This window comes from Aedes aegypti, chromosome 3 (assembly GCF_002204515.2).
Source record: "Aedes aegypti strain LVP_AGWG chromosome 3, AaegL5.0 Primary Assembly, whole genome shotgun sequence".
Classification (NCBI taxonomy): domain Eukaryota; kingdom Metazoa; phylum Arthropoda; class Insecta; order Diptera; family Culicidae; genus Aedes; species Aedes aegypti.
Genome location: NC_035109.1, coordinates 183,538,613 through 183,566,524, shown reverse-complemented (window position 1 = coordinate 183,566,524; position 27,912 = coordinate 183,538,613). Strand labels below are relative to the sequence as shown.

General features: G+C 43.9%; 1 protein-coding gene across 1 annotated transcript in view; it reads left to right on the top strand.

The window, feature by feature from the left end:
* The window catches only part of LOC5577320 (mucin-17), a 55,201-nt gene extending 28,232 nt beyond the window's left edge, over positions 1–26,969 (top strand). Inside the window, exons 6-13 of the mRNA XM_021852668.1 lie at positions 11,818–11,916; positions 11,981–12,166; positions 12,284–12,818; positions 12,877–13,221; positions 13,285–13,719; positions 17,711–18,034; positions 18,323–18,619; positions 18,854–26,969. Coding sequence (XP_021708360.1) covers positions 11,818–11,916; positions 11,981–12,166; positions 12,284–12,818; positions 12,877–13,221; positions 13,285–13,719; positions 17,711–18,034; positions 18,323–18,619; positions 18,854–26,755 — 10,123 coding nt within the window. The 3' untranslated portion in view covers positions 26,756–26,969. The remainder of the gene's footprint in view (positions 1–11,817; positions 11,917–11,980; positions 12,167–12,283; positions 12,819–12,876; positions 13,222–13,284; positions 13,720–17,710; positions 18,035–18,322; positions 18,620–18,853) is intronic.
* Positions 26,970–27,912: the final 943 nt, after the last annotated feature.

Sequence of the window (27,912 nt, the reverse complement as noted above, 5' to 3'; positions counted from 1 at the left end):
CAATAGGGAACGAATACGGGGAGTTACTGGGCCGAATAATACCCTCAGCAAGCAGACTATCTACAATGCCATCAACATCTTTCCTGTCGGAATATGATAACCGCCGAGGAGCAAAACTTATCGGAACATCTGTAGTCAATTTTAATCTCATCTCGTAGTTGTGTTTCTCAGTAGGAATATTCGAGCAATCCAAATAGTCGAGCTCGATGATTCTCCTTATCTGTTGCATGATATCGGAACTCAATTCACTGTTTATGTTGAATGATTCGGCAATATTGTCACTCATATCAATAGAGAAAACATCAGGAACGGAACGATCGTATGTTACAGGATCATACACAGAGAAAAAATAACGACACTTCGAACAATGTTGGAACTTATCGGAATTGAAATCATCTTCGAAAAGATTGTACGAACAATGCAATGCTTCACCGGAAATGTTTAATTTATTTTTTTCATGGATTTCAACTTTTGGTCTTACAATGTCACTAACAAAAAACTTATCGCACAACGTGATTCCAAAATTCAAGAGGAAATCACGCCCCAACAGTAAAGGATGGCAAATAAAATAGTCTGGCACAGTATACATTTTGATGGTTTTGGTCCGATTGCGAAATGTCACACATACCGGAATTATTCCATATGTGCATAATGGAAATCCTCCTACGCCTTTATATCCAGAACATTTTTTCTCTGTGGGAATGAAATGACTGGGGACTGCCGATCTTTGTATTAAATTAATCGGACTACCCGTGTCAAAAAGTGAGATCAACGTTTTACTAAGTTGCAATTTGGAATCTGTCGGGAATGAAACACTTACCCTGTTAATCACTGGAATGCTTCCATCGATTGCCTCCGGCAATTCGTCATCCGTCACCGGACATCCACGTCGGAAGTCGTCTACCAAAGCAATCTGTTGACGATGAGCAGGAGCCGGCTTTGGACAATCCTTCAGCTTATGTTGGTTCGAGCCGCACCGGAAACAGGATCCAATTTCTCTTTTTGGTTCTGGGCAGCTGGCAGAGAAGTGTCCCACGCCGGAGCAGTTGAAGCAGCGTACTTCCGAGGTTGAAGGCTTTGCTGCGAGTTTGATGTTGGTCTTGACTCTGTTTGGTACGGAAGAGGCGGAATACATCTCTCTCAACTGCGAGTATCGATGCGCCAACTGCTTCAGTTGTGCAATGCTTGTCGCTGGGTAGAGCACAGCAATATTCGCAGACCGATCGCGAAAACCGTCAACAATTAACTGCACCGTTTGTTTCTCATCGATGTTTGCCCGCGATGCAATCTCCTGCATTCTCAAGATGTATCCCATTACAGTTGTCTTCGCTGCAGCGAACGTCGTTTTCTTCATCGTGTCAATGACTTCCGACACTGAATGAACGTGGTTGAAGTTCTCCAAGAAACTGTTTTTGAATTCCTGATATGTCTTGGATCGGTCGACTCTGAGGAACAATTCTCCTTCGTATCCAGGTTCCATCAACCGGCGGACACACATGAGCCGGAATTCGTCATCACCATGAACGGAATCACACGCTTGCTCGAAATCATCAATCCACTTTTCAGCATCATACGATTCACCACCTCGGAAGCACGGAACGGAATACTTGATGTCACGGAAATCTGGTGGTTTTATTGGTGCCACTTGTGCCACATTCAACTCGGCTTCAATCGCTGCTATTTCTCGACGTAAATCAGCAATAAATTTTCGTTTCTGCAGCACGCGGATTTCAGCATCCAGTTCACGTTCTTCCTCGTTAGCCGAATCGGCCTCCTCATCGTGGCCGCCATTTTGTTGGTCGTTCTCAGCATTGATTTTATCTCTCAGCGTCACTTGTTCAAACAGGATCCGCAAGTGCCGAAGGCGGAAATTCAACATGGCGGTTTTGCAGCCAAGTAATGAGCTCGGCTTTGGTCATCCGATTTGCATCCGCCATTACTGCAGCCAACTCCAAATTTAGCTTCCTCCACACAAGTCTGGTCCTCCGGTAAACGCGAGGGCAATCCCACTTCTGAAGATGTAACCGGCCAAAACTTTACTTTTTCGGACTTCTTTTGAAACGCGGATATTAAAAGTTTTCCGATGTTTATTCGTTCGTGGCTTTTTACAAACTGATGCGGTTTTCCTCTATCGTGTGTTCTCGAACTCTCACTCGTCTCAATCAATTCCCCACTCATACATATGCTTCTTTAGTACAGTACCTCACGCACTCATACACTCATACAAACACATAGTGTCATTCAGGATATACACTGAAAAAATATACCAGGACAGTGTGGCCAATCTACATATCACTACACACTATTTCTAATTTCTGTTCCTATAGTAGCACTAGCATCACGGCGTTGGCAAAATACTAGACAAAACCGTATTTTTACAAAGCTTTTATATTTTTCCTTTAAAGTGTGGATCAAAAGCTTTCGTTTGAAGTAAAAACAAGTAGGGCAAGTGTACCATTAGTGGTGCACCTAAGGGAAAACTGCTAAAACACGGTGTTTAGATCATGAAATATATGATTTTAACGTATCATTCGATAGATCTCAAATCCTTCTATCATTCAAATGTATAAAAATCACGATTCATTTGAAATTTCCCTGCAAAAAGCCTTGCACCAATAATAGGAACACTGTTCCTTTAGTGGAGGTATATTTTAAGGATGGTTCCTTTAGTGGCGCAAACCATTGATTTCTTATGGGACCCTCCACTATGGGTACTGATGCACCACTATAGGTGCAAAGGAGCAAAAAAATTAAGCAAAATAATTGTTTTAAATAGTTTTACGGTTAAATTTCATGAATATTATTCGATTACTTGTATCATTTTCGCATCGTACATAATACAAAAATATCACATAATCATTTATTAGCGCGAAACATGCCAAAACACACTACCTCCACTATTGGAGCTACCTCCACTAAGGGAGCGTTTGCCCTACTTAATTCATTAATTATTTTGTATAATAAAAAATAGTTTCTCTCAGTAGTGCTACTATAGGAACAATAGGTTAACTATAGGCGTAAGGGAGCTCAAATTTTAAGCAAAACTAATTATTTCGATCATATTTTGAACAAAATCAAGCTGTGTATCAATGGTACATAGATAAATAGCTCCTGACCTTCATGTCAAAAAATATTTTGAAAAGATTCATAGCAAAACGGCCGTAAAAAGCCACTAGTGCGACTATAGGGGACTGTCCACTAAGGGAACACTGACCCTAATGCAGGGATTCTTCGGTATTCAAAGCATATTTACCTTGAAATCAATTTTACACAGGGTTTGAAGTTCATCAGCTTTTGAAGTTCTTCAAAACACAAGCGGGCGCCATCTTAGGATTTGAGTTCAACACCGAAAGTACGTACAACATGCAGACGTTTGGATTATTTTGAGTGTAATGATGAGCCCGATGGGCGTCACACACTGGGGCAGATCGCTGTTTTCGACGGCCAAAATCTCGAGTACCCTGGATATGCATCCTAGAGGTTTGGTGTCTTCGAAAAAGTATTTTGGAATAATTTGTATAATTTGTATAATTAGTAAATTAGAAAATACAGTCGCCTCTCCACATCTCGATATCGAAGGGACCATCGAGATAGGGAGAGATCGAGACAAAGAACAAATGTTTAATGAACACTAGATTGAAAAACATTCCGTTGCCAAGAAAGTAATACACAAACAAACGTCATTTTGCGCTTCTATTTTGTTTCGAATCCCAAAACTTTGGTCTAGTAACCTTCGATATTGGTCATATCGACATACGGAGAGAAAATTGAGAACGAAAAATGAACAGAAACACATCGAGATATGGAGATATCGAGATAAGGAGGATATCGAGATATGGAGAGTGAAAATGTATGCAGACTGAAGGGACTTATGAAATCATCGACATAAGGAGAGATATCGAGATGTAGAACATCGAGATGTGGAGAGTCGACTGTAGTGATATTATTAATAAAAGAAACGGGTTTAATAAGATTCTGTTGTATCCTTGTACGGCCATGCGTGTTCCTGTTCAGCACGATTTCTTCAATCTTAGGAGGTTTTGATGCACAGATAATAAACGGATGAGTGTCTACAAGTATAAATAAAAAAAAACGTATAGAAAAAACAAACAAGGACCGCTTCATTATAGACCACGTAGTATCGGTTCACGGTGATGTTAATCGATAGTGTTCATTAGAAAACACTTTTGATTATTATCACCATTGGCACCACTAGTGTGCATCTTTCTCTTCAGAGTAAAGTTACTTTTAAGCCCGAGACCTGACAGCAATCAAGCTGATCACAAGGTTGTGCCTTTGCCCAGGGAATATTGAGACATCAATATTCTTCCGTTTATATTTTCATTTTTACACAAAATCATACATTTTATTTGTACTTAATGCTTTTTATGGCTCTCATCAATTTAATCTGGTGGCAATTGGAAAGCTTTGAGGCAGTAAGCAAACATCACACTTAGTTCATTTGAACGAATTGAATGATCCTCGATCTTTGCACATAACGCAAAGTTCTCGACGGTCTTCAACGGGGCACTACCGTGCTTCTAGAGACGGCCCATCAGATGCTACAACTCGCTGACATATTTCAGTAGTTTGGTCGTATTTGGCGTCTTACAACCAACCAAGAAATCATTCAGATCGATGCCGTTATATGTTAGAACAAAATTGTCGAAAATGTCGTTATGTTCCCAATGGATCACCAGTGATCCACATAAATTTCCGCAAAATCAATAGTTGTAAAGAATATTATAAAAACTTTATTGAATCTTTGAAAAATAACTCAATTGAGCTTGTTTGTATTTTCGTTTGGAGGCAATTATGTTTATATTTCTAAATATATAAGTTTAAAAATCCACTATATTTAAATTTCAAAAAATTCCGACTTCGGTTGTTGTGCTTTAACTTGAAATCCAAGTGAGTATTTTTTCTGAAACTTTGTACATTACTTCATGAAACATATGTAAACATGTGGTAAAAAAATGATTATGATCTAACTTATCCAGTTTATATACGACCAATGCAAAGTGGTGGATCACCTGTGCTACCATGGGAAGGAAAGGGTTAAATGAAGTGGCTCATACTGCCCCGTTGGGTGGCTCATAATGCCCCATATGGTTGGTGAACACGCAGAAAAACATGGTTTTCAAAAACGTTCCTAAAAAAATTTTCAAGTTAATGTTGACATTAGTTATTGACATAACATGGAAGAAAACATGTTATTGTACAAGTCACTTTTATTCAAACGATAGTTTTCGCTGTTTTTTTATGCATTCCATGACGTTTTCCTTAGGTGGCCCATATTGCCCCGATCGCCCCTACAGCTAAGCTGATTCTGATTATGACCTGCACTCAAAATAATCCAAACGGCAAGGCTACGTGAAAACATACGTAGTTTTTTTCCATCGCACTTTTCACGTAGCTCTTACGTTAATCAAAGGTAATCATGAATGAACGCATGAACTACTGAACTTCTTCGTTTGCATTGATGTATCCGGTAGTTGTTACGTGTTTTTTTCGTAGTGAATTTCCAGTGTATTGTATTAAACATTTAGATACACATTACGTTACATTACACTTGTTCCAAATTTAGATGCGTTAAAATAAATAAAACTATTCTTTAATTGATTACCTACATCTTCATTCAAAACAATAACGTGAAATAAACAACAATATAAAAAATATCCACATTTATGACACAATGACCCTTCAATCTTGCTTCTCATATCGTCGTGTTCTGGCCAGCGCCAAGAGCAGCCGTAGCGTAGGAGGTAGTACCTTCATTCAATGCTTGTTGAGCTCCATAGTCGGGATCGGGATGATCTGCAAAGCTTTCTATTTCACATAGGCGATACACTGGATCTACAAATCTGTTGTTTGGAGAACATGGATTGTACGGATTGACATTGCTTGATGAGGAATTTAAAAAGTTGCGAGCGGGTTTAAGTCTCTTCCACGTAAGTCGCGTTCGGTGCCCTGCAACTGACTGCAGATTCCGCTGATGATGCTGTTATACGATTTAGATATTTTTATAGCTAGAAACGAAAACAGAATTTACGAAATCAGTGCATTTTAGCATAACTCATATAGGTATTCACAATTTAAACATTTACTTACTTGCATTTTTCGCCAAGAATAAACTTTTTACAACATTTTGTGATAGTTTTGATCCATCCTTTTCAATCGTCAACAAATACTGACAAACGAATGAGAAGGGGACAGAATGAACACTGCATTCAGCTGTCAGAATGAATGAAGACTATGTACGGGATTTTCACGTCATGGTAATAGGGAACCTCAGTAAGAACTACAGATGGCTCAGTTCAATTCGATGCATGTCCCGATGATTGTTACGTTAGTCAGGTAAATTCTCGAAAAATTCATTTTCAAGGTTCTACGTGATTTTTTACGTAGCCTTGACGTTTGAATTTTTTTGAGTGTGTACTTACTTACTTATTTGGCTTTACATCAATTATCTTGATAAAGCCTCGCCAACAATATTTCGCCAATTCCCTCGGTTCATGGCCGCTTCTCTCCATCCTCGACTGTGACCCACGCTCTCCAGGTCCTGGTGTACCTGGTCAATCCACCTAGCTCGCTGCGCCCCACGCCTTCTTGTTCCGACCGGATTCGTGGCGAACACCATCTTTACAGGGTTGTTGTCCGGCATTCTTGCAACATGCCCTGCCCAGCGTATCCTTCCAGCTTTAGCTACCTTCACGATACCGGGTTCATCCTTCGCCGCCACACGCCGTTCTCCTGCACGCCGCCGAAGATCGTCCTTAGCACTCGGCGTTCGAAGACACCAAGAGCTTGCAAGTCCTCCTCGAGCATAGTCCACGCCTCATGCCCATAGAGGACTACCGGTCTTATGAGCGTTTTGTACATCGTGCATTTGGTGCGGGGGTGAATCTTTCTTGACCGCAGTTTCTTCTGGAGCCCATAGTAGGCACGACTTCCGCTGATGATGCGCCTTCGTATTTCCCGACTAACATTGTTGTCAGCCGTCAACAAGGATCCGAGGTAGACGAACTCGTCCACCACCTCGAAGGTATCCCCGTCTATCGTAACACTGCTTCCTAGGCGGGCCCTGTCGCGCTCAGTTCCGCCAACCAGCATGTACTTTGTTTTCGACGCATTCACCATTAGCCCGACTCTTGTTGCTTCGCGTTTCAGGCGGGTGAACAAATCTGCCACCGTTTCAAATTTTCTCCCAATAATATCCATGTCGTCCGCGAAGCAAACAAATTGTCCGGATCTCGTGAAAATCGTGCCTCGACTGTTAAGTCCGGCTCTCCGCATGACACCTTCAAGCGCAATATTGAACAACAGGCATGAAAGTCCGTCGCCCTGTCGTAGTCCCCGCCGAGACTCGAACGAACTGGAGTGTTCGCCCGAGATCTTCACGCAGTTTTGCACACCGTCCATCGTTGCTCTGATCAATCTTGTGAGCTTCCCGGGAAAGCTGTTCTCGTCCATGATTTTCCATAGCTCTATGCGGTCGATACTATCGTATGCCGCCTTGAAATCGATGAAAAAATGGTGCGTAGGGACCTGGTACTCACGGCATTTCTGGAGGATTTGCCGCACGGAAAAGATCTGGTCCGTTGTCGAGCGACCGTCGATGAAACCTGCTTGATAACTTCCCACGAACTCGTTTGCTATAGGTGATAGACGACGGAAGAGAATCTGGGATAGCACTTTATAGGCGGCGTTTAGGATGGTGATTGCACGATAATTTTCACACTCCAGTTTGTCGCCCTTTTTGTAGATAGGGCATATAACGCCTTGCTTCCACTCCTCCGGTAGCTGTTCCGTTTCCCAGATTCTGACTATCAGCCGATGCAGACAAGCGGCCAACCTGTCCGGGCCCATCTTGATGAGTTCGGCTCCGATACCATCCTTGCCAGCGGCTTTGTTGTTCTTGAGCTGTTGAATGGCATCCTTAACTTCCCCCATCGTGGGAGCTGATTGATTTCCGCTGTCCGCTGTGCTGACGTAGCCATCGCCTTCGCTGTCCTGACCTTCTGTGCCTGTGTTCTCTGCGCCATTCAGGTGTTCATCGTAGTGCTGCTTCCACCTTTCGATCACCTCACGTCCGTCCGTCAAGATGCTCCCATCCTTATCCCGGCACATCTCAGCTCGCGGCACGAAGCCTTCGCGGGATGTGTTGAGCTTCTGATAGAACTTCCGCGTTTCTTGAGAACGGTACAGGTCGGACTCGATTATCCGGAGTGTCGATTTTTTTTTCACTCCGGATAATCGAATTTTCCGGATAATCGAATCATTAAGAAAAATATTTAAATCTTTGATAAAAGAACTAAAATATTATCTTTTTTCGTAATTTTATTTATATGATGCGGTGGTGTAGCCAGAATTTTTTTCTAGGAACAGTACGGGCCTTTACAAGAAAAACAAATTTTTGACCAGCATACACAAAAAAAAACACTTTTTCAAAACTCCTCTTCTTAAACACGTTCTTAACTGCAAAATCACTCATATTGTATATGGCAATACCGAATTTTCTCAGATTTATGCATAAAAATTGAAAAACAAGAACATTAAAAACCAAATTCCGGATAATCGAGTCTAAAATTCCGGATAATCGAATCCCGGATAATCGAGTCCCCGGATAATCGAGTCTCCGGATAATCGAGTCCGACCTGTACAGCAACTCCATCTCTTGGCATTCCACCTCTTCCAGGCGGCGCTTTTTGTCCCGGAATAGGCGGGTTTGCTGTTTCCGCTTCAGTCTGTATCGTTCCACGTTTTGCAGCCCGCGCTGCATTCTTCTCCTCTAAAACCTCCTGGCACTCCTCGTCGAACCAATCGTTTCTTGAGCTCCATTCCACATATCCGATAACGCTTTCGGCAGCGTCGTTAATGGCTGCTTTGACTGTCCTCCAGCAGTCCTCAAGAGGGGCCCTATCGAGCTCGCCCTAATCCGGCAACGCTGCCTCAAGATGCTGCGCGTACGCATTGGCGACATCCGGTTGTTTCAGCCGCTCGAGATTCTACCGGGGCGGGCGTCGGTACCGTACATTGTTGATGACGGATATTTTTGGGTGCAGTTTCACCATCACCAGGTAGTGGTCGGAGTCAATGTTGGCGCCACGATAGGTTCTGACGTCGGTTATGTCGGAGAAGTGCCGTCCATCGATCAAAACGTGGTCGATTTGCGATTCTGTCTGTTGAGGTGATCGCCAGGTGTACCGATACGGGAGGCTATGCTGGAAATAGGTGCTACGAATGGGCATGTTCTTGGAGGCGGCAAAATCTATCAGTCGTAGGCCGTTCTCGTTCGTCAGCCGGTGGGCGCTGAACTTTCCAATCGTCGGTCTGAACTCCTCCTCCTGGCCAACCTGAGCGTTCAAATCTCCTATGATGATCTTGACGTCGTGGCTTGGGCAGCGGTCGTACTCGCGTTCGTTCGAGCTGCGCGTAAAATGCGTCCTTGTCATCATCAGTGCTTCCGGAGTGAGGGCTATGCACGTTGATTATGCTGAAGTTAAAGAATCGGCCTTTGGTTCTTAACTTGCACATTCGTTCATTGGTCGGCCACCACCCGATCACGCGCCTTTGCATATCACCCATCACTATGAAAGCTGTTCCCAGCTCACGTGTGTTGCCGCAGCTCTGGTAGATGGTATGATTACCTCTAAACGTTCGCACCAATGCTCCTGTCCAGCACACCTCCTGCAGCGCTACGATGTCGAAACCGCGGGTCTTCAGTACATCGGAGAGTATGCGAGTACTTCCAATGAAGTTGAGAGATTTGCAGTTCCACGTACCGAGTTTCCAATCGCTAGTCCATTTTCGTCGCTGTGGTCTTTGCCGATTGTACCGGTCCGTATTCTCTCGTTGACGTTCCTGTGCTGATGTGTTTTTACGGTTGGCTTGCAGGGCCTGACACCAACCCCCTAGATTTCCGGAAGACCATTCCCCCTAAATGTTCGGAGGGCCATAGTGCGCAGTTTAGCTTAGAGTCCTTCTCTGGCACTCGGACGATGATCAGCCGCCCCTGACATGGGGAACAGACGCTGTTGTGAGCCGCTCCTAACGTGAAGTACAGACGCTCCAGGTTTGCAAAAGCAAACCCCCCCTTCCCTGTCAGCATACGACCAAAGTTCCCACCGGGGGTTGGTTACCCGATCTTCCCCAAGGTTACTCGTACCCCGGCCAGTACCACGAGGAGGTAGGGATAGGAGTTGCTGGGCAAGAGGCTAAGGACCGCACAGAGGGGTCTATTTTATTCCTGCAGGTACGCGAGGTACCAATGGTACGCCATGCCCAGCCATTTACCGCGCCACAACCGCCACGATTATGACCTGTCTGTCTTTCAAAAAATGGCATAGCTCGATATAGTAGAGTAAGGTGGGGCAAAAGTTCGACCTTAGTGGTATAATCAAAGTTCCCAAAAAAACAATAGCAGTTAAAACAAAAAAATACCATACAGTGAACCTTCAACATATTTTTTTTTTTTTGCCCCACCGGTGGGGCAAGAGTTCGAATCTAGTGTGGGGCAAAAGTTCGCTGGCTAAAACACAAAATATCGATTCTTTTATGACAGGCATACTTTACACCAGCAGTAAACTTAAGTTTGACGAAAAATACACACTAAATTTTCATCAAAAAATTACCCAAAACCGGGTTGATTGTAATATACTCAAAAACACCAGTTTTTCGCAAAACTAAGTAGAAATGTAAAATTTTGGTGACAGTTTTCACACGATCAGACTAATTTAACTAAGTTTGAAGATAATATGTGGATTTTAGGCAATTTGCAAATTTTTCCGTGATTTTATACATAGGTCGAACTTTTGCCCCGCTGATTCGAACTTTTGCCCCACTATGGACCAAAAATTGTTTTCAAGCATTTATGCAAAAACGAATAGCAACCTTATGATAGGCCTAGAAACGCCCTTACATAAAATATTGAAAAAGATTTTATCTTCAGTTGGTTCCTTGCAACGAAAGTTTGACCAAAAATTACAATATTCACGTCGAAAAACAACAATTAGCCATAACTTTTCCAAATCTCAATCGATTTTTATGGTATTTGGATTGAAAGTCTCTTACTTGAATAGCATTCGAACCACCGTGACATTTATAAGATTTGTTTTGAATTGACCTAGAAATCTTAAAAAGAAACTCTTACCCCACTCGAACTTTTGCCCCACTTTACTCTAATTACACCCGCCAGATTCGAGTCAATCGCCCTTGCAACAAGCCTAATTCCTTGTGTCCTGTCAACATTAGCATCTTCCTGTATACTGGGGCCATTCAAGAGTTGAGTCCAGCTAGTGATTCTTTCATCCTATCAATGCACGATTACTTATCGCGAGGATGTTCTTGAAAACCTCTAAAAATGCGACGATCTACGCAGTTGCTTCAAATCGTTGTGGTTTCTCCTGCGCAATTATTCCTGTGTCCAAGATCGATGCAGATTCAAGGTATCCAGGTTACCCTTAATAAGTTGAATCTGTTAATACCATCTTTTCAGCTGCTTACATTGCTGTTTGTTTAATTTGTTTTTAAATAGGCTTAAATGTCATACAACAGCATTTAATTTCATTTAACGTGAGTCTAGCCTTCGTCGTCGTGCCGGTATAGCTATGCCTCTTGTCGTTTTGGTGTTTCGATGCCTCCACACTATTCAGGTGTACATCGTAGTGCGGCTTTCACATTTCATTCACTTAACGCCTACACATCGTTCAGGTGTTCATTGAGAGCGACATACCCAATTTCTTCGTATTTCAATTCTTCGCTGAGCATATGGCTGGAGGATTGGATTTTTTTACATTATTACTTTTTGTATTACAGCGGAAGTGCGCAGCTTGAAACTGTTACGGATATTGATCAGAATTCCCCGATGGATGTGGCATCAGAAGATAACGCCGCAAATTCATCAAACGCGTCGCGGTAAGTGTATGTAGGCTGGTGATTGTTTCCTTAACTAATATCTGGGTTCTTTTTTCCACCTAAGCCTGGAATCCTCGTCTGCAGACCATAGTTTTGTGAGTCCTGCAAAAGAAATCGTCAGCCCCAGCCCTCTTTGCACTCGTCTTTCCAAGAGAGTATCCAGGAGCTCGAGTGCCAACGCAACACAGCATGAAGAACAATCGAGCGCTGCAGAAGAATTCGCCTCGGACGTTACATCAGCTGAGCACAGGTATTAAAAAGGCATTTTACAAAAAAATCGGTATTCAAACACAAAAATTCCATCCATTTCCTTAAACTTAGCTGTCTCACGACTTACTCATGTATATATTTAATATTTATTTTCCAGCAATATAAATCAATCGCAATTGATTGAATCAATCATTGGGCCAGAACAGCAAAACGATTCAATCAATGAACCGAACGCCGATGATTCTAATGCACATGTTGAAAATGTAATGGAAATTGTGGAAAGTGTTGCTACACCAACAGAATCACCCGCCACAACTGCTCCATCAACTCCACTGCCCGAGATTAGATCCAAGCGAAGCGCCAGACAATCGATTGCAGTTATGGATGGCAAAACATCTACAGCTAGTGAAGAGAATTCCAACAAAACGGTGCCTATGAGCGAATCCAAGCTGCCTCTGCGAGTACACAGGCTTACGAAACGCTCACCGTTATCGGAAACTGAAACTGTCGAATCTTCAAATGCTTCCCCAGGCAGCAACAGTACTGTTACTGAGACTGTAACACAAGATGTCGATGAAGAAGAAGCCTCTCCGGTGCGGGATGCGACTAATGTCGATAATTCAGTACTCGAAGGGCAAACCACAGATTATAACGCAGTGGAGAGTCAAGAACAATCCACTAGTTCTGAGACGGTAGATATCGAAAAATACTACCGTGGTTTTGCTTAACTCATTTAATCACCTCTTTCAGGCATTCGAATCTCCCATCCGTCGTGGAAGAAGTTCACTGAAACAAACTCAAACACCTGAGCGACTGAGTATGACCGCGGAAAGGCAAGTGAGAAGACCTGCAAACGGAACGCCATTATTCAGGAAAGCTATCTTTGCCATGTGCACTCCAACTCGTACATCGCGTAGCAGTGTCACTAAGGCAGCACCTCAGGAGGAAACCACATCGCGAATGTCGCGTTCTTCGAGACGCACAACTGTTGGTGAAATGGCATCCGTTGTAAACGAGGCTTCCCCAATAGTAGTGGCTGAGGTCGACGATCATGTACCAGAGCAATTGGAAGCATCAGCGATAATTTCATCTCCGGTAAGATTTGCATCGAACACTAACTGGTTCCATTTGCATCAATTGTAACGATAACTTTTACAGGCTCAACATACACCACGGACGAGGGGAAGCGTTTCGAATGTTACAACTCCAGCATCGACGCCTAGAACTCCTGCGTCCGTAAGGAAATCTCTACTGACAACCAAGGCGGCAGGTTCCGCCACACCAACCACGAAAGTGGTAGAGCGAAATGATCTTTCGATTGATGAACATGAATCGGTTACGTCCACGGAGCAGTGTGCCATTTGCGAAATTACGGAAGGCGACGCAGTGTCGGAGCTAACAAGTTCAAAAGTATCCCGTCGATCGACTATCGCTAGGAAAGAGACTACACCAGACCGCCAAGGTCTGATTCAAGCTGAAATCGATGTTCATAGTGAATCCACATCACAGGCAGATCTTGAACAATCTTCTCTCGGGCAAGCGGAATGCGATACGTCGTTGGTGGAACAGTTATCTGAATCTGTAGCATCGCCGGTAAGTTTTGTAACTTTACGTTGCTTGTTGTTGTATATGCGAGGTTGTATCATCGCTCTCTCTTTGGGGCTCTCGTTCGCTGCTGCTATTTATCATTCTTGTTATAACGTCTCAGGTTATAACTTGCGAAACATTGCCGATCATGGACCGATACAGATTGATACAATGTTTTTCCTCGCTTGCTTTGATCGTGCTTCGAAATCAATGAAGAACGAATTTTGCAATGCCTGCTAACTGCAAAAAAGTCATGCATGAATTGGGTCGTTTGTTTAACGTTCAACGCTCCGTCAACGTAATCATCATCATCATCGAAACTTCAAAAGCAGTTTTTCTGTTTAAAACTAAAAAATATTCGATGAAAATGTGTTTACTTTGTTTCGGTAGGAGAAAAGAATACAGTGAACACATATTCATGTGAACTTTCATGATTTTGAACGAAAAAACTGCTCTTGAAAATTTTCAAATTGATGACGGATTCTGCCCCCTTAATGCCACTAGAAAAAAAAAACTTTCTAATGTGAACAATTACATTTGGTTTTTACAAAATCCCGATAGGTTTCATGATTAAACCATTTATGGCGGCATGAGCGTGAGCGAGTGATTTTGCATCAAAATCTCATGCGTGAGTTTTGCAAAACACATCTCAAATGAGTTTGCTCTTACTGGAGAAGTCAATGATTGAAATTTGAGCAAGCCATCCTTGATTTCCTACAAAGCGAGGGCTAATTGAAAATTGCTGAATTTCAGAAAAACTGCTGGTGGTTAGCTAAATTTGCTGAAAATTTCATCGAATAAAACTGAAATTTCAGCGAAATGTTGCTAAAAAATCAGCTCGGCAAAATTAAACAATTTGCTGATTCCAGCGAAAAAAAATTGGTGTGCAGTCTTCGCCGGTAACTCCGGTACGTATTACCTACCGCATTGATTTTACACGGTTTGTGATTTTTTTTTTTTGCATGAGGTGTCTGTCACCTATTCCCTAGTTTTCCAGAGAATTACTCTTCGTAGCTTTTGAGGGGGTCATAATGGATAATTTAGCTTGGAGTCCCTCAATGGCTCTCGTACGATAGTCAATCGATACTAAAAGGGGAAACAAACGCTATTGTGAGTCATATTTAAAATCGAGCACAAAACAGCATACAATCAAATTTCTCATCGGGGTTATTTAACTGATCTTCTCGAAGGTTCCTAGTAAATCAATACCGCGAGACGATAAGGATACTCCTATATGGGAGTTACCGGGATAGCGACGATTTTGGCATTAGATCAAGGTTCATTCCTCAGTCTTGTTTTGGAATGTAAACTGCTAAAGCTGCTCCTTCCGGCTTCGTATATGACATCAGACATCATCCTAGTAGTCTATTCTGAATCGATGTAAGAAGTAGTTTTGTTGTCTGCAGTACACTCTCTCTATAGTTGAAAAATGGATAACGTCTAGGAAACTGAGACTAGCCCATCATAAAGCTGAGGTAATAGTGGTCAACAACCGCAAGTGCGAGCAAAGGGCGCTTATCTCATTAGGTAACTGCACCATAGAGTCTAAGCGATCCCTTAGGCATCCCTGGGTAATGATCGATTGCAAGCTTCACCTGGGCACGTAGAATATGCCTGTAAAAAGGCATCTAGGATTATAGTGACGCTTTCGAGAATGATGTCTATCCATACTGAGAATCCTATAACATTTCCCCGAATCCCATTACCCCGAAAGTCAATACCCCGAAATCTCCATTACCCCGAATTCCACACGAATATTCAAAAAATTCCAGCGGATTGAAACATGTTCAAATCTTAATGAAACTTTCACAATTTGCTTTTCACTACGATATCTTTCCGAAAAATATAAAAATGATCGAAACACGGTTCATTTTTGTGTTACCGGTACGGAAATCTGTAGTGGGACTTGATATGCGGTTACTTTTCATTATGGAGCAATTTGACTTGCTGTTTTTTTTTTTAATTTTCTCGAACAAATAATAACTCATTAGTGAAACTGAAAGAGCATTGGAAGATATGTTGAAAAATGAGCTCAACTCAATTTTAACAAAAATGCAGATGGGACTGACTTGCGATTCACGGCAGTATCTCAAAGAAGAGAGAATCATTGATTAAAATTTTAGTGTCGTATTCGGGGAACTGGTTTTCGGGGTAATGGTATTCGGGGAAGTGTTATAGGACCACTGAGGATTCTACCCCGTTTGGCATAATGCCGTTTGGCGTACAGTCGTTTGGCATGATAACTGTTTGGCTCTGCCATTTGGCATAACGGTCGTTTGGCCTAATCGCCGTTAGGCATAATTGTGAAAAATGTATCCAACGCCTAAGTTATTGCATGTCGTTTGAAAAAAAAGGAACATGGTATTTTATGACGCATCCTATGGTCTCGTATATTACTGTACCACTGCAGTATCTTCCTTTTTCAAATTATGCCAAACGACTATTATGCCAAACAACTGTTATACCAAACGACTATAATGCAAAACGACTGTATGCCAAACGGCATTATGCCAAACGGCATTATGCCAAACGGGGTAGACCCCCACTGAGGATCATGTGTGTCATAACCGGGATGACGCCCATCGGGCTCATCATCGAAGAAGATGTGCAATGCTCCAACCGAAGAGGTACCCGAAGAGTCCGCAGCGCGTGTGAAGAGACAACGCTTAGAGGTTGGCAGTAGGAATGTGATAACTCCGCTAAAGGTAAATGAACTTCCACCTGACGCAGTTTCTGTCAGAACATGGTTGCTATAGGCACTACCTGCCTAGGTTCGGACACGCAGAATCTTCAGCGTTCCTGTGCTGGTGTGGATGAAACAGGGGAGCATGTCGTATTCGATTGCCCACGTTTGAATGTTGTAAGAGATCGCATACTCGCTACACACGGAGGGGACACATCCCTAGAGAATGTAACGAAGAGGATGTGTGAAGATGCCGAGTGCTACGGCTGTTATTCAGATTATGCTGCAATTGTTGCGTCTATGGCTTATCAAGAGACGATTGCAGAAGGTTAGCCCTACCGAGGCTAGTCCCCTGTAACAATTTTCTAGTTAGTAGGAGAAGCAATTTGTTGGGGTTACTTGTGCTATATGCACTGGCTCCTCCGCGAAGTAATATTGTACGGTGGTTCCGGAGAGAAATGCGTCTGAGGGCGAGGGTAATATCCGTGTCTTCGGTACACCTTAATGTAGATCATAGGCTGGTTTTAGTGAGTCGTCGGAGGTGCTAAATCTTCACACTCCCTGAGTTATTTTCTCATGGGTCTGGTTGCAGATTTCCACCTCGCAAAAAAAAAAAACTTGTTGATGTTTTATAACTCAGCAGATTCGTCTCTCGGTCATAACATATGAAGGGAATCGCGTGTCATAAAACCTCCACATATCCTTCCAGTCCATGCTTTTCTTGCGTCGTGTCTTTCGCATTCAATTTTGCTTTTCACATCTGTCAAATTGCAGGGGCCCAGATAGCCGTAGCGGTAAACGCGCAGCTATTCAGCATGACCATGCTGAGGGTCGTGGGTTCGAATCCCGCTGGTCGAGGATCTTTTCGTAGAGGAAATTTTCTCGATTCCCAGGGCATAGAGTATCTTCGTACCTGCCACACGATATACATATGCAGAAATGGTCAATCGGCAAAGAAAGCTCTAAGTTAATAACTGTGGAAGTGCTCATAAGAACACTAATCTGAGAAGCAGGCTTTGTCTCAGTTGGGACGTAACACCAGAAAGAAGAAGAATCTGTCAATCTCTGGCATTCTTAATTGGACTAATCATTTTGTAGTCGTCGTTGACTAATGTCGATCACATCCCGTGCCATTAGAATCGCACATGAGATCATCAGAAACATTGACATATCCCATGTAACGCCTACCTACAGGAATTTGTAATTGCAATAAATTATACATTTGAGAAACATACTGATGATAAATTGTACATTTGAGAAACATACTGATGATCCAGTAATTAATGAATTGAATTGAACATTTATAATTTGCAGGTACACGCTGACCAATCGAAAAAATCATCATCTATCAAAAGTACTCCTGCATCCGCAAGGAAGTCCCTACGGAAATCTTCAGAATGCATTCTCGCTCCGGGTGAGCAAAGCATCCAAATTGCTAATGAGTCGATCAATACCCAGAACTTTGAAACGACTGCAACAGCGATAGATAACAGCTCGGCCCATGAAGAGGTGTTGAACTCAAGCGGAAACACTAAAGAACTCGCAGTTGATCAATCCGGATATGATGAAACTCCTGTCCGAGCATCCCGAAGATCAACGATGAACAAAACACGTGAATCGATTGCCATTCCAACACCGGTGAGATTTAACGATCAACGCTCCGTCATCGTAATCATCGTCATCATCGAAACTTCAAAAGCAGTTTTTCTGTTCAAAACTGAAAATTATTCGATGAAAATGTGTTCACTGTGTTGCGGTTGGAGAATTGAATACAGTGAACACATTTTCTAGTAAATTTTCTTGATTTTGAACGAAAAAACTACTTTCGAAAATTCCAAAATTGATGACGGATCCTGCCCCCTTAAATGTTGAATTTCTAAATAAAGGTGTCTACAATATATTTCTTTTGTACATTCCATCCAACAGGCGGAGCAGACTTCACGATCGCGACGAAGCTCAGCAATACAAACGCTAACTTCTGCAAAGAAGCAAACGAGCGCTTGTGACGAGGATAGTTCATTCGTGGAACATCAAAACACAAGCATCCCTAAAGATGGGTCTACCGAAGATACGTTGAATCGATCGGTTCCCAATGTTTCACTGGACCACCACACAAACGTCAATGAAGATGTCCAGGTGCAAAACGTTACAACTTCTGACGCTGAGCCTGATTCGAGTCTGGACGACAACGACTTACAGGAGTCTATGGCGAACCAAACACCGGTAAGATGAGCTTTTCAAAACAATTTTCTTGTTTCCTCTTTCTGCGTTACGTCCCAACTGAAACAGAGCCTGCTTCTCAGTTTAGTTTCTTACTAGGCAAGCACAAAGATACTCTATGCCCTGAGAAGTTGATAAAATTTGCAACCCGCTAAAATCCCATCCTTCTGAATTGTTGTGCATATCCGGTTATTTAGGCATCTTTTAATTTGTTTTTCGATTCTCACTGCTTTACAGATCAAAAATACATCGTGCACAAGAGGCAGACTTTCGAAATCCGATACACCTGTATCCACCCCTGCCTCGGACTTACCCAAACAACTTGTCGCCATCAAAACGCCATCATCTGTCAGAAAATCCCTGTTGAAACCGTCACAACAGCTTGAACTTATTCCTGAAAAAACTGTTGATCAGGATGAAAGCATCAGCACAACTACGGACACTGTCACGCCTGTTAAGACTGTCGATACCTCACGTTTGGAATTAACGCCCAGAAGCGTGTGTCCGGTAACACCGATAGGCCTGGACGTCGTGTTCAAAACTCCACGACCAGTGCGCGGTACACGAACGCCTCTTGCCACGTTGAAGAAAACTCCAGCAACTCCAGTGCCTCAAAGTAACGTATCAGGCCAAACGGTCGGTAGACGTTCTACAAGACGCGGCTCTTCCATGGGGAAGGTCAATGACACCAACGAAGATTGCCAGGAAAACCAAGCACCGGTTACTGAACTTTTCAGTTCTCCTATCGGTAACAAAACAACTCCAACGAAACTCAATTCCTCGGATGCGAATATGTCTCCATTCGTAGTGGAAGAAACGCCAAGAAAGACAGTTTCACCTTCAGAGGACGCTACTGATGAATGTGTATCTGAAAAAGCAAGTTCGACTACGAGTTCCGTCGAGCTATGTCCAGATCTGCTGAAACATTTGTGCGAGCGTGTCATCACGTTGGAGCACGCGATGGAAAACTTGGAAGATCCGTCTCAACAATCGATGGATGTCACAGCAGCCAACAGCACTGAAACGCTAGAGGGAATCAAACAACTACTGGCAACTCCAGCAGCAACATCTACGGTCCGCAAAAAGCTGCTAACCTCATCCGCGCTGGCGGTGTTGAATGAAACAGTTGATTTGGAAGGCCTTGGAGAGCTGTTGAAATCGCCTGCAGGGGATGCGATCGGATCTGAAATAAGAAAAGCACTGCGTTTGTCGACAACGTCCACTGAATTGGAGGCCATAGGTGATGAAGAAAGTAAGGTGGAAGGTGTTCACGATCTCATGGAGACAACGGCGAATTCCAAGCGTTCTCTTTCTGAGGTTAGTTCTACCAACGAAACTACTGATGCATCTGTAAACCTAGAAGGCGTTCAACATCTGTTGAAAACTCCAGCAGCTTCCGTTTCTAAGAAACCTTCGAAATCTGCATTATCCACCCCTTTGAATGAAACGGTTAGTGACGCTACTGCGAACTTGGAAGGAATGCAGCAAATGCTGGCAACTCCGCAAACTGGTGGCGCCTCCATCCCTGTTAGATTCCGAAGTACAAGAAGCTCAACAGTCGCATTGGATAGCACCATGCCGCTCGAAGGAGTTCACGAGCTATTGAAAACTCCCGCAGTATCCGCTTCCAACACATCATCCATCGTGAACGAAACAATTTGCGATACAACTGCAGACTTGGAAGGAATACAGCAAATGCTGTCAACTCCGCAGGCTAGAGACGCCTCCATGCCTGTGCGAACCCGAAATACCAGAAGGTCAACAGCTGCATTGGATAGCACTTTGCATCTCGAAGGAGTCCGTAAATTGTTGCAAACACCAGTAGCAGCCCGAGTACTGCACGATGATTCGTGCAAGTTAGAAGGAGTTCATGACCTGCTGAAAACTCCCGCTGTACACGCTTTCGACAAGTCCACCAGTGTAAATGAAACGAGTTGCGATGCTACTGCAGACTTGGAAGGAGTTCAGCAAATGCTGGCAACTCCGCATGCTGGTGACACCTCTTTGCCAGTTAGACTCCGAAGTACAAGGAGCTCAACAGCCGCATTAGATAGCACCTTGGCCCTCGAAGGAGTACGTAAACTGTTGCAAACGCCAGTAGCAGCCCGAGTACTGTCAAACGATTCGTCCAACTTGGAAGGCATACATGATCTATTGAAAACTCCCGCTTTCAATGAATCAACTGCTGTAAATGAAACAGTTTGCGATACAACTGCGGACTTGGATGGATTACAGCAAATGCAGGCAACTCCAAATGTTAGTGTTGCAGCGTTTTCGGTAAGTGAAATGGATAACACTACAGATCTGGAAGGAGTTAAACATCTCTTGAAAACGCCAGTGGCGTCAAATGAGTCGTACAGCTTGGAAGGAGTTCAACAGCTAGTGCAAACTCCTGCTGCATCCAAAAAACTTACTCCATCATCGAAATCGACTATTGTTAAGGACAACAAACAACACATGCCGACGACTCCGCACGATGGCTCTATGTCTATGAAGCACCGTAGTACGAGAAGTTCAACAAGCGCGTTGAATAGCACTGCGCACTTGGATGGAGTTAAACATCTCTTGAAGACTTCAGTGGCAGCGCGAGTATTGCCAAATGATTCGTACAACTTGGAAGGAGTTCAAGAGCTGCTGCAAACGCCCGCCCCTACCGTCAGGAAATCTATGCGAACTTCAACTGCAATCAAGACGCTAGATTTGGCTGGCAATTCGCCAATCATCACGAATCAAACTGTAGATACCTTAACCGCGTCCATTTCAAATGAACTGTTCGATACGTCAGAGACAGAGCTAAATGCTTCTACAACCGCACAAGTGGAAGACATGACAGCAACAAATGCAGAAGTAGTTGACTCAGCAATTGAGCAGGTAGACCCCAATAGCTCAACATCTGCTTCAGACAGTGTCAATTTGGAAGGCATTCAGCATTTGATGAAAACTCCAATTACGGCTAGAAAGTCTCTAAGAAATTCGACACTGAAAACATCGGATGCAACTGTTGTGGATAGCCCAAATCTGACGGGAGTTCAAGAGTTGATGACAACCCCTATGGCGAAGTCGGCGACCAAAAACAATGTTGCAGTGCCAAAAACTCCGGGCGTCGCTAACTTGGAAGGTGTTCAACAGTTGTTCAAAACTCCAGTGGCTCCAGTTTCGTCGCGTAAGCCTTTGAGGAGTTCTACAGTTATAGAGCCGATAAGATTCGACGAGAGCAGTATTTTGGAAGAAAGTCAACAGTCGGCATCTCTGAACGATTCCAGTAAATTGGAAGCTGTCCAACAACTGATGAAAACACCAGCAACTGTTGGAAAGTCATTACGCTCGACTGTCTCAACCGATGTGAACTCATTGGTGCCCAACAGTCAAAATTTGACCGGAGTGGGACAGCTCATGACTACACCGCAGGCATCAACTTCCAGAAGGGTGTCAAAGGTTCAACGAATTGCTGCTGCTTCGAATACAACGGATCGTAATGAGACCGTTGACATGGAAGGAGTACAACAATTGCTAACGACACCGAATACGACCGCTGCGTTGAACAGTTCCGACGATCTGGATGGGCTTCAGCAATTGTTAGGTACCCCAGTGACGGAAACCTCGCCAAACAATTCATGTAACCTAGAGGGTATCCAACGATTAATGACGACTCCTGCTGCATCAAAGAAATCTCTGCGAAGCTCTGTCGCAGCGACCGATTTGAACTTGACAGGATTGCAGCAGCTGATGGCCACACCGCAGGCAACATCTACCGTAAAGAGAAGTACGACAGCCCCCATAACGCCAAGTGTTGATACCAACTTGGACGGTGTTCAGCAGATGTTCAAAACTCCAGTTGCCCCGTCGGGTTCGCGCAAAAACAAGAGGTCAAACGCAACCACCAAAATGAACCTTGACGAGAGCATCAACTTTGAAGGACTCCAGCAGCTCTTGGGAACGCCGGTAGCGTCCACTCCGATAGTAAGATCGGCTAGGAAAAAGCATATGAACGATTCAAATCTAGAAGGAGTTGAACAACTACTGAAGATGCCAGTCGCCAATGTTGCTGCTGCAGACACGACTCCGACAAATAATGCTAGCACTTCTGCTCCAGTGGAAGCGCCATCAACTCCGATCCAGCCAGCTAGTTTGCGAAAGAAGGTTGAACTGGCCAGTCCTGTTGTGAAAGAAGCGGCATCAATAGAAGCAGTTGATCAACTAAATACTCCGCGTGAATCCTCTACGGCGAAGACAGCACACAAAACCGCTCAGGGTAACTCTATCAATTTGAGCAGTGTACAGCACCTGTTCCAAACTCCAAATCCACCTTCCACTGGGAAACGGCGAAAACAAAACACAAAGACAGCTGACGGTAAACGTGTTTTGGACAACAGTGTTGCTTTAGAAGACATCAAAGAACTTTTGAGAACTCCTATAGCGTCTACAACAACGAAGAAGTTGGATGATGCACCTCTGAACGATACGGTCAATATGGAAGGACTTCATCAACTTCTGGAAACGCCAGCTGAAAAGCAAACGTCCAAGCAAATTGTGCTTGAAGAATCCGTCAGTTTGGAGGGCGTTGAGCAGCTGCTGAAAACACCAACGGTAACTGATAAAACTAGTGTCGTTGAAGCTGATAAGCTCGAGAACAAGGTAGACTCTTCTGGAGTATCCGGAGCTCCCTCGGACCGAAGTAGCGATCTTTTCTCTCCCCCTGTCGACGAACAAACTTCTTCAGATACTGTGAATGTTGCCGGAATTATAGAAATGCTGAATTCTTCTGCACTCACCCCTGTCGAAGATAAATCGGGCGAAACACCTGTGGCGTCCACTTCAAACAGTATTGAACAGATCCAAGTCGATGTCCCATCACAAACGCCAATTCCTACGAAGCTGGGCGTCAACATCAGTGTAGCGGTTGCCACGGAAGTAGGCACTCCAACAACACAGAGATTGAGACGTAAGCTATACACCAAGAACGATCCGGACGATAAAACTCCCGAGCGAATCAAGACAACCGTGGTACGACCTGTTACAAGCAACGAGTACCTGAATATAATGGATCCTAACTCGATCGCCAAGGACGAAAGCAGTGAAGAAAAGCGAAATCGTCTTGGCAAAAAGTTGACCAAACCAACGGAAGAGTTGACCGATTCTGAGTCGGAAAGCAGCGATTACGAAGATGTGAAAGATGTTGAACCGGTTCGCAAAATTTTGCCGTCCAGAGCATCGCGTAGAAATATAAAAACCTTATCAGAAGAAGCACTGGCAGGAGCTTCTCCAGAGCTGAAATACGTGAAACCAAAACCACCGAAAGTTATTGAAGAGCCGACTCCTGTTACAGTAGTTACTACTGCCGAAGTGCTGCCAACAATAAACGAGGACTCCGCTATCAACAGTCAAGACTTGTCCGCTGGTCGAAGAAAAGTGATGTTCAACGAAAACATACAAATCAAAGAAATCAATTCTCCGGCCATTGTGGGGGATATTATCCAAAAAGTGTCCCGAGGACGAGGTGGCAAACATCAGAAAGTGGTTCAAGTTATTGTCGAGCAGCATTCGATCAAGCCCGCCCGGCGAGAAAACAAACAGGAACAAAAGCCGGATGAATCCACTCCGGTTGAAGAACTGGAAACTGATTCATCTAAACGTACTCGTCGAGGCGTCAAGAGGGTCAATTATGCTGAGGAGAGCATGGACAAGCCGAGTGAGGCCACAAAGCGTACCCGGCGGGGCGCAAATAAGGCCGATAACGCGGAAAAGATCGTACTTGCAGCCGATGCAACCGCTACAAAGACAGTTGAGGATGAAAATCCGAAACGTTCGAAGCGTGAAGCCGACGATTCTTCTGATCCGGCAACTGGAGTGGAGACAACATCCAGTGTGAACGTGGAAGACACTTTCGATAAGAAAACCCATTCAACACCTTCGGAGAGTTCTCTGCCCGACGAGAAAAATGCGGTTGAAGAGTCTACCACTAATAGTACAACAATGCAAACGAGTAATACTGCAAGTACAACCAGCTTCTCGGGGGAAGTCAAAGAAGCCGAGGAAACTGAAGAAGAACCTAAGACAAAGCGAACACGACGGCCAGCTACAAAGTCCAAAGCGCCTAAGAAAGCTTCGTCGAGGGCTAGGTCAAAGAAAGCAGATAGTGTGTCTGAAGAAAGTCATGATGAAGTAGCTGCTGAACCAAATGTATCAGAGAATCCCACTGGAAAGGAGGAAAAATCTGGTCCTATTATGAATGATAACGCTGGAAAATCAAGCGTTGATACGCAAGTTCTTCCGAATGATGCAGCAACTCCCTTGACAAAGGATAAAGTTGACGAGTCTGATAAGGTCGATGAAGATTCTGTTGCGAAACGTTCACGACGAACTGTTAAGAAAAAGCCAGAGCCACAGAAATCGTCGGCGAGAGCCAAATCTAAGAAAACCGATACCGTGCAGGAAGAGGAAGTATCTCATGAAACACCTTCAACTCCAGAAGAATCTGCCCAAGCTGTACCACCAGTGAACCAAGAGCTTTCTCATCATGCTGTAGAGGATATCACTGACACAAACGTAGAACCTGTAATCAAACGGTCCAGGCGAGCACCGCAGAAGGCGACTAAGGATATCACACCATCAGAAGCTACCGATATTGCATTGCCATCATCTACTGATGACAGTAAAACGCATGAAGAAACGGATGCTGCAGTTGTTTCTCCTAAACGTGTGGCGAAGAAGGGATCGACTAGAACAGCCAAGAAAAAGACTGCTGAATTGCCTTCAGATTCTGCCGAAGCTAAAGCGGTTGAATCGAAAGCAAGTGAGGCAACAGAGGAGGTGAAAGTGAAGCCTGCACCTCGAGCAACTGCTGCAAAGGGACGGCAACGACGAGGCGTTGCCACCAAAGTAAAATCAATTGATGATGTAGCTTCCAGTATGGAACACCAGACTACTGCAGCATCTACGGAGACTTCAACTGAAGTAGCCCTACCCACCGTACCTGTAGTGGAAGCACCGATTGTCGAACAAGCTGTAGCAGATTCTACTAGTCAAGATGAACCACAGCCAGCACCTGCTAAACGAGGTCGCAACGCGAGAAAACCGGCAGCCAAATCCAAGGTTCTTACCGCTGAGGCATCCAAAGATGAACATGAGCAAAGTGAAGTATCAACGATGCCCCCTCCTGCTATGATAATCACCCCAGAGCCGACTGCAGCTGCTTCAAAGAAACCTGCCAGAAGAGGTCGTCAAAAGGCTGTTGTAGAAGAACAGCATCCAGAACTGCATCACACCATTGAAGAATCGCTCAACGAATCTCATATGGTGAAGACTATGTTGCCATCTTCGCACACATCGACGCCACTGATGCGGATCGAAGAAGAGAAGCCCAAACTCACCAAAGGAGGACGTTCGCGAAAGCTCAACCCAGTTGTCGCTGCCTTGATCGAAGATGATGCAAACACACCAAGTAGACGCTCTCCACGAAGCCTTCGGGCCGGCTCGGAAAGTAGAACGGAAGACAGCCAATCCGTCGCTTCAACATCAAATACGAAACAGTCACGAGCTCGTGCTACATCCAAAATGAGCTCAGTAGACGATTCACACGAGCAAAGCGAGAAAAAAGTGGCTACAATCACTGAAGAAGAAACAACCGAGGATAACGAGACAGCCGATGCACTGCCAACCGGTAAGTCTCGAGCTCGAAGGAATCCACCTACTAAACGAACACGCGGTAAAGCGGCCGAACAACCCGAATCAGAAGAGCTTGAGGAAGTAGTACCCAAACGAAACCGAAAAGCTCCTGCCAAATACCGAGATGCTCAGCCGGATAGCGGAACGAAATCGGAAGACACCGAAGAAGCAAATATAGAACCTGCGAAGGCATCTGCCCGTAGTCGTCGAGGTGCTAAATCAACCAAACCCGCGCCAGAACCAACGGTGACGACGACAGATGCAACCGAAACGAACGATGAATCGGAAGCCGTTGCTCAATCTAAGCCATCGAGAAGCCGAAAAGTAGCCACCAAACGGCCTGCAGCTACGCGGAAGAAGGTTGACGTAGATACAGAGGACGATGAAGCATCTGTTGTCAAGCAGGCTCGCGAAGATGAGGAACCGGTGGAAGCTACTAGCAGTCGCCGACGACCATTGCGAACACGAAAGTAAGTTGTTATGTGTCAATCAGCTGTCTTGAATGGATCTCGTTATGCTTCTCTAAGTTTTGTTAGTATTCGTCGCCGTGTAGAGATATTTCATATGACCTTATTTTAACTGTTATTGGGTTTTTATTTCTTTATATTTAACGATAACCTAAGACCATGTATTTTATAAAAGAACAAATTAAATAATCGCTGGATTTGTATTGTCATTTACTGAAAAACGAATTTGTCATTTTGGATGTTCTTCGAAAATGCCTATATCTTACTATAACAACTTTATCAAAAACTGATGTCCTCAGAAGTTGAAAAGTGACGATCTAATTTAGTCTTCAATGGTACATGTATAGCAGGAAATGATGTTGTATGGATTCAATTCTTTTGGATTCGTTATTGTCGTAAGCTGTATATTCTTCCAAATTTCGCCTTTCATCTTCTATTATTGTGAGAAAGACTTTAACCCAAAGGTCATTCTCCCCACCAGCTTTCGTCATTTCCTGAAAACTAGTTTTCATGTTCTAAGCAGGGTTTACAGGTCTGCTTCCTTTTCAAATGTTCAGCCAACAACGTCTATATATTTTGCGAAGCAGGCACATTGACAAGATCTGTTGGAAACCGTTATTCGACAGTTACACCCGTCCCACTACATAACTCCCTCCTCTAGTGTTCTGTGGAACAGGAGGTTGGTATAGAAATTTATCACTTTGTCGTAGTCCCAGGCAGGATTGCAGTGTTTGCCTAAAATCTTCATTTGGTTGTGAATTCCGTCCATCATCGCTTTCATCAGTCTCGCGAAAATTTGTTCTCGTCCATGATTGCCATAGCTCTACGCGGTGGATACTTTCGTATGCCGCTTTGAAATCGATGGAAAGGTATTGTCAGTTCTCAATATATAAATTACATACGATGAAAGATGATGTGAGATAACACTTTGTATTCCGAATTTCAATCGGTGATTGTTCAGAAGTTCTCATAATTCAATGTGTCGCCTTACCTCTAGAAGCCACATTCAGGTGTTCATCAAAGTCTTGCCTCCACCTTTCACTCGTCTCTTGTTCGTCCGTCAAGATGCTCCCATCCTTGTCCCTGCACATCTCGGATCGCGACGCGAAAAAAAACCTACATTCCTCGTCGTACCAGCCGTTTCATTTGCACTGTCCGGTCCCA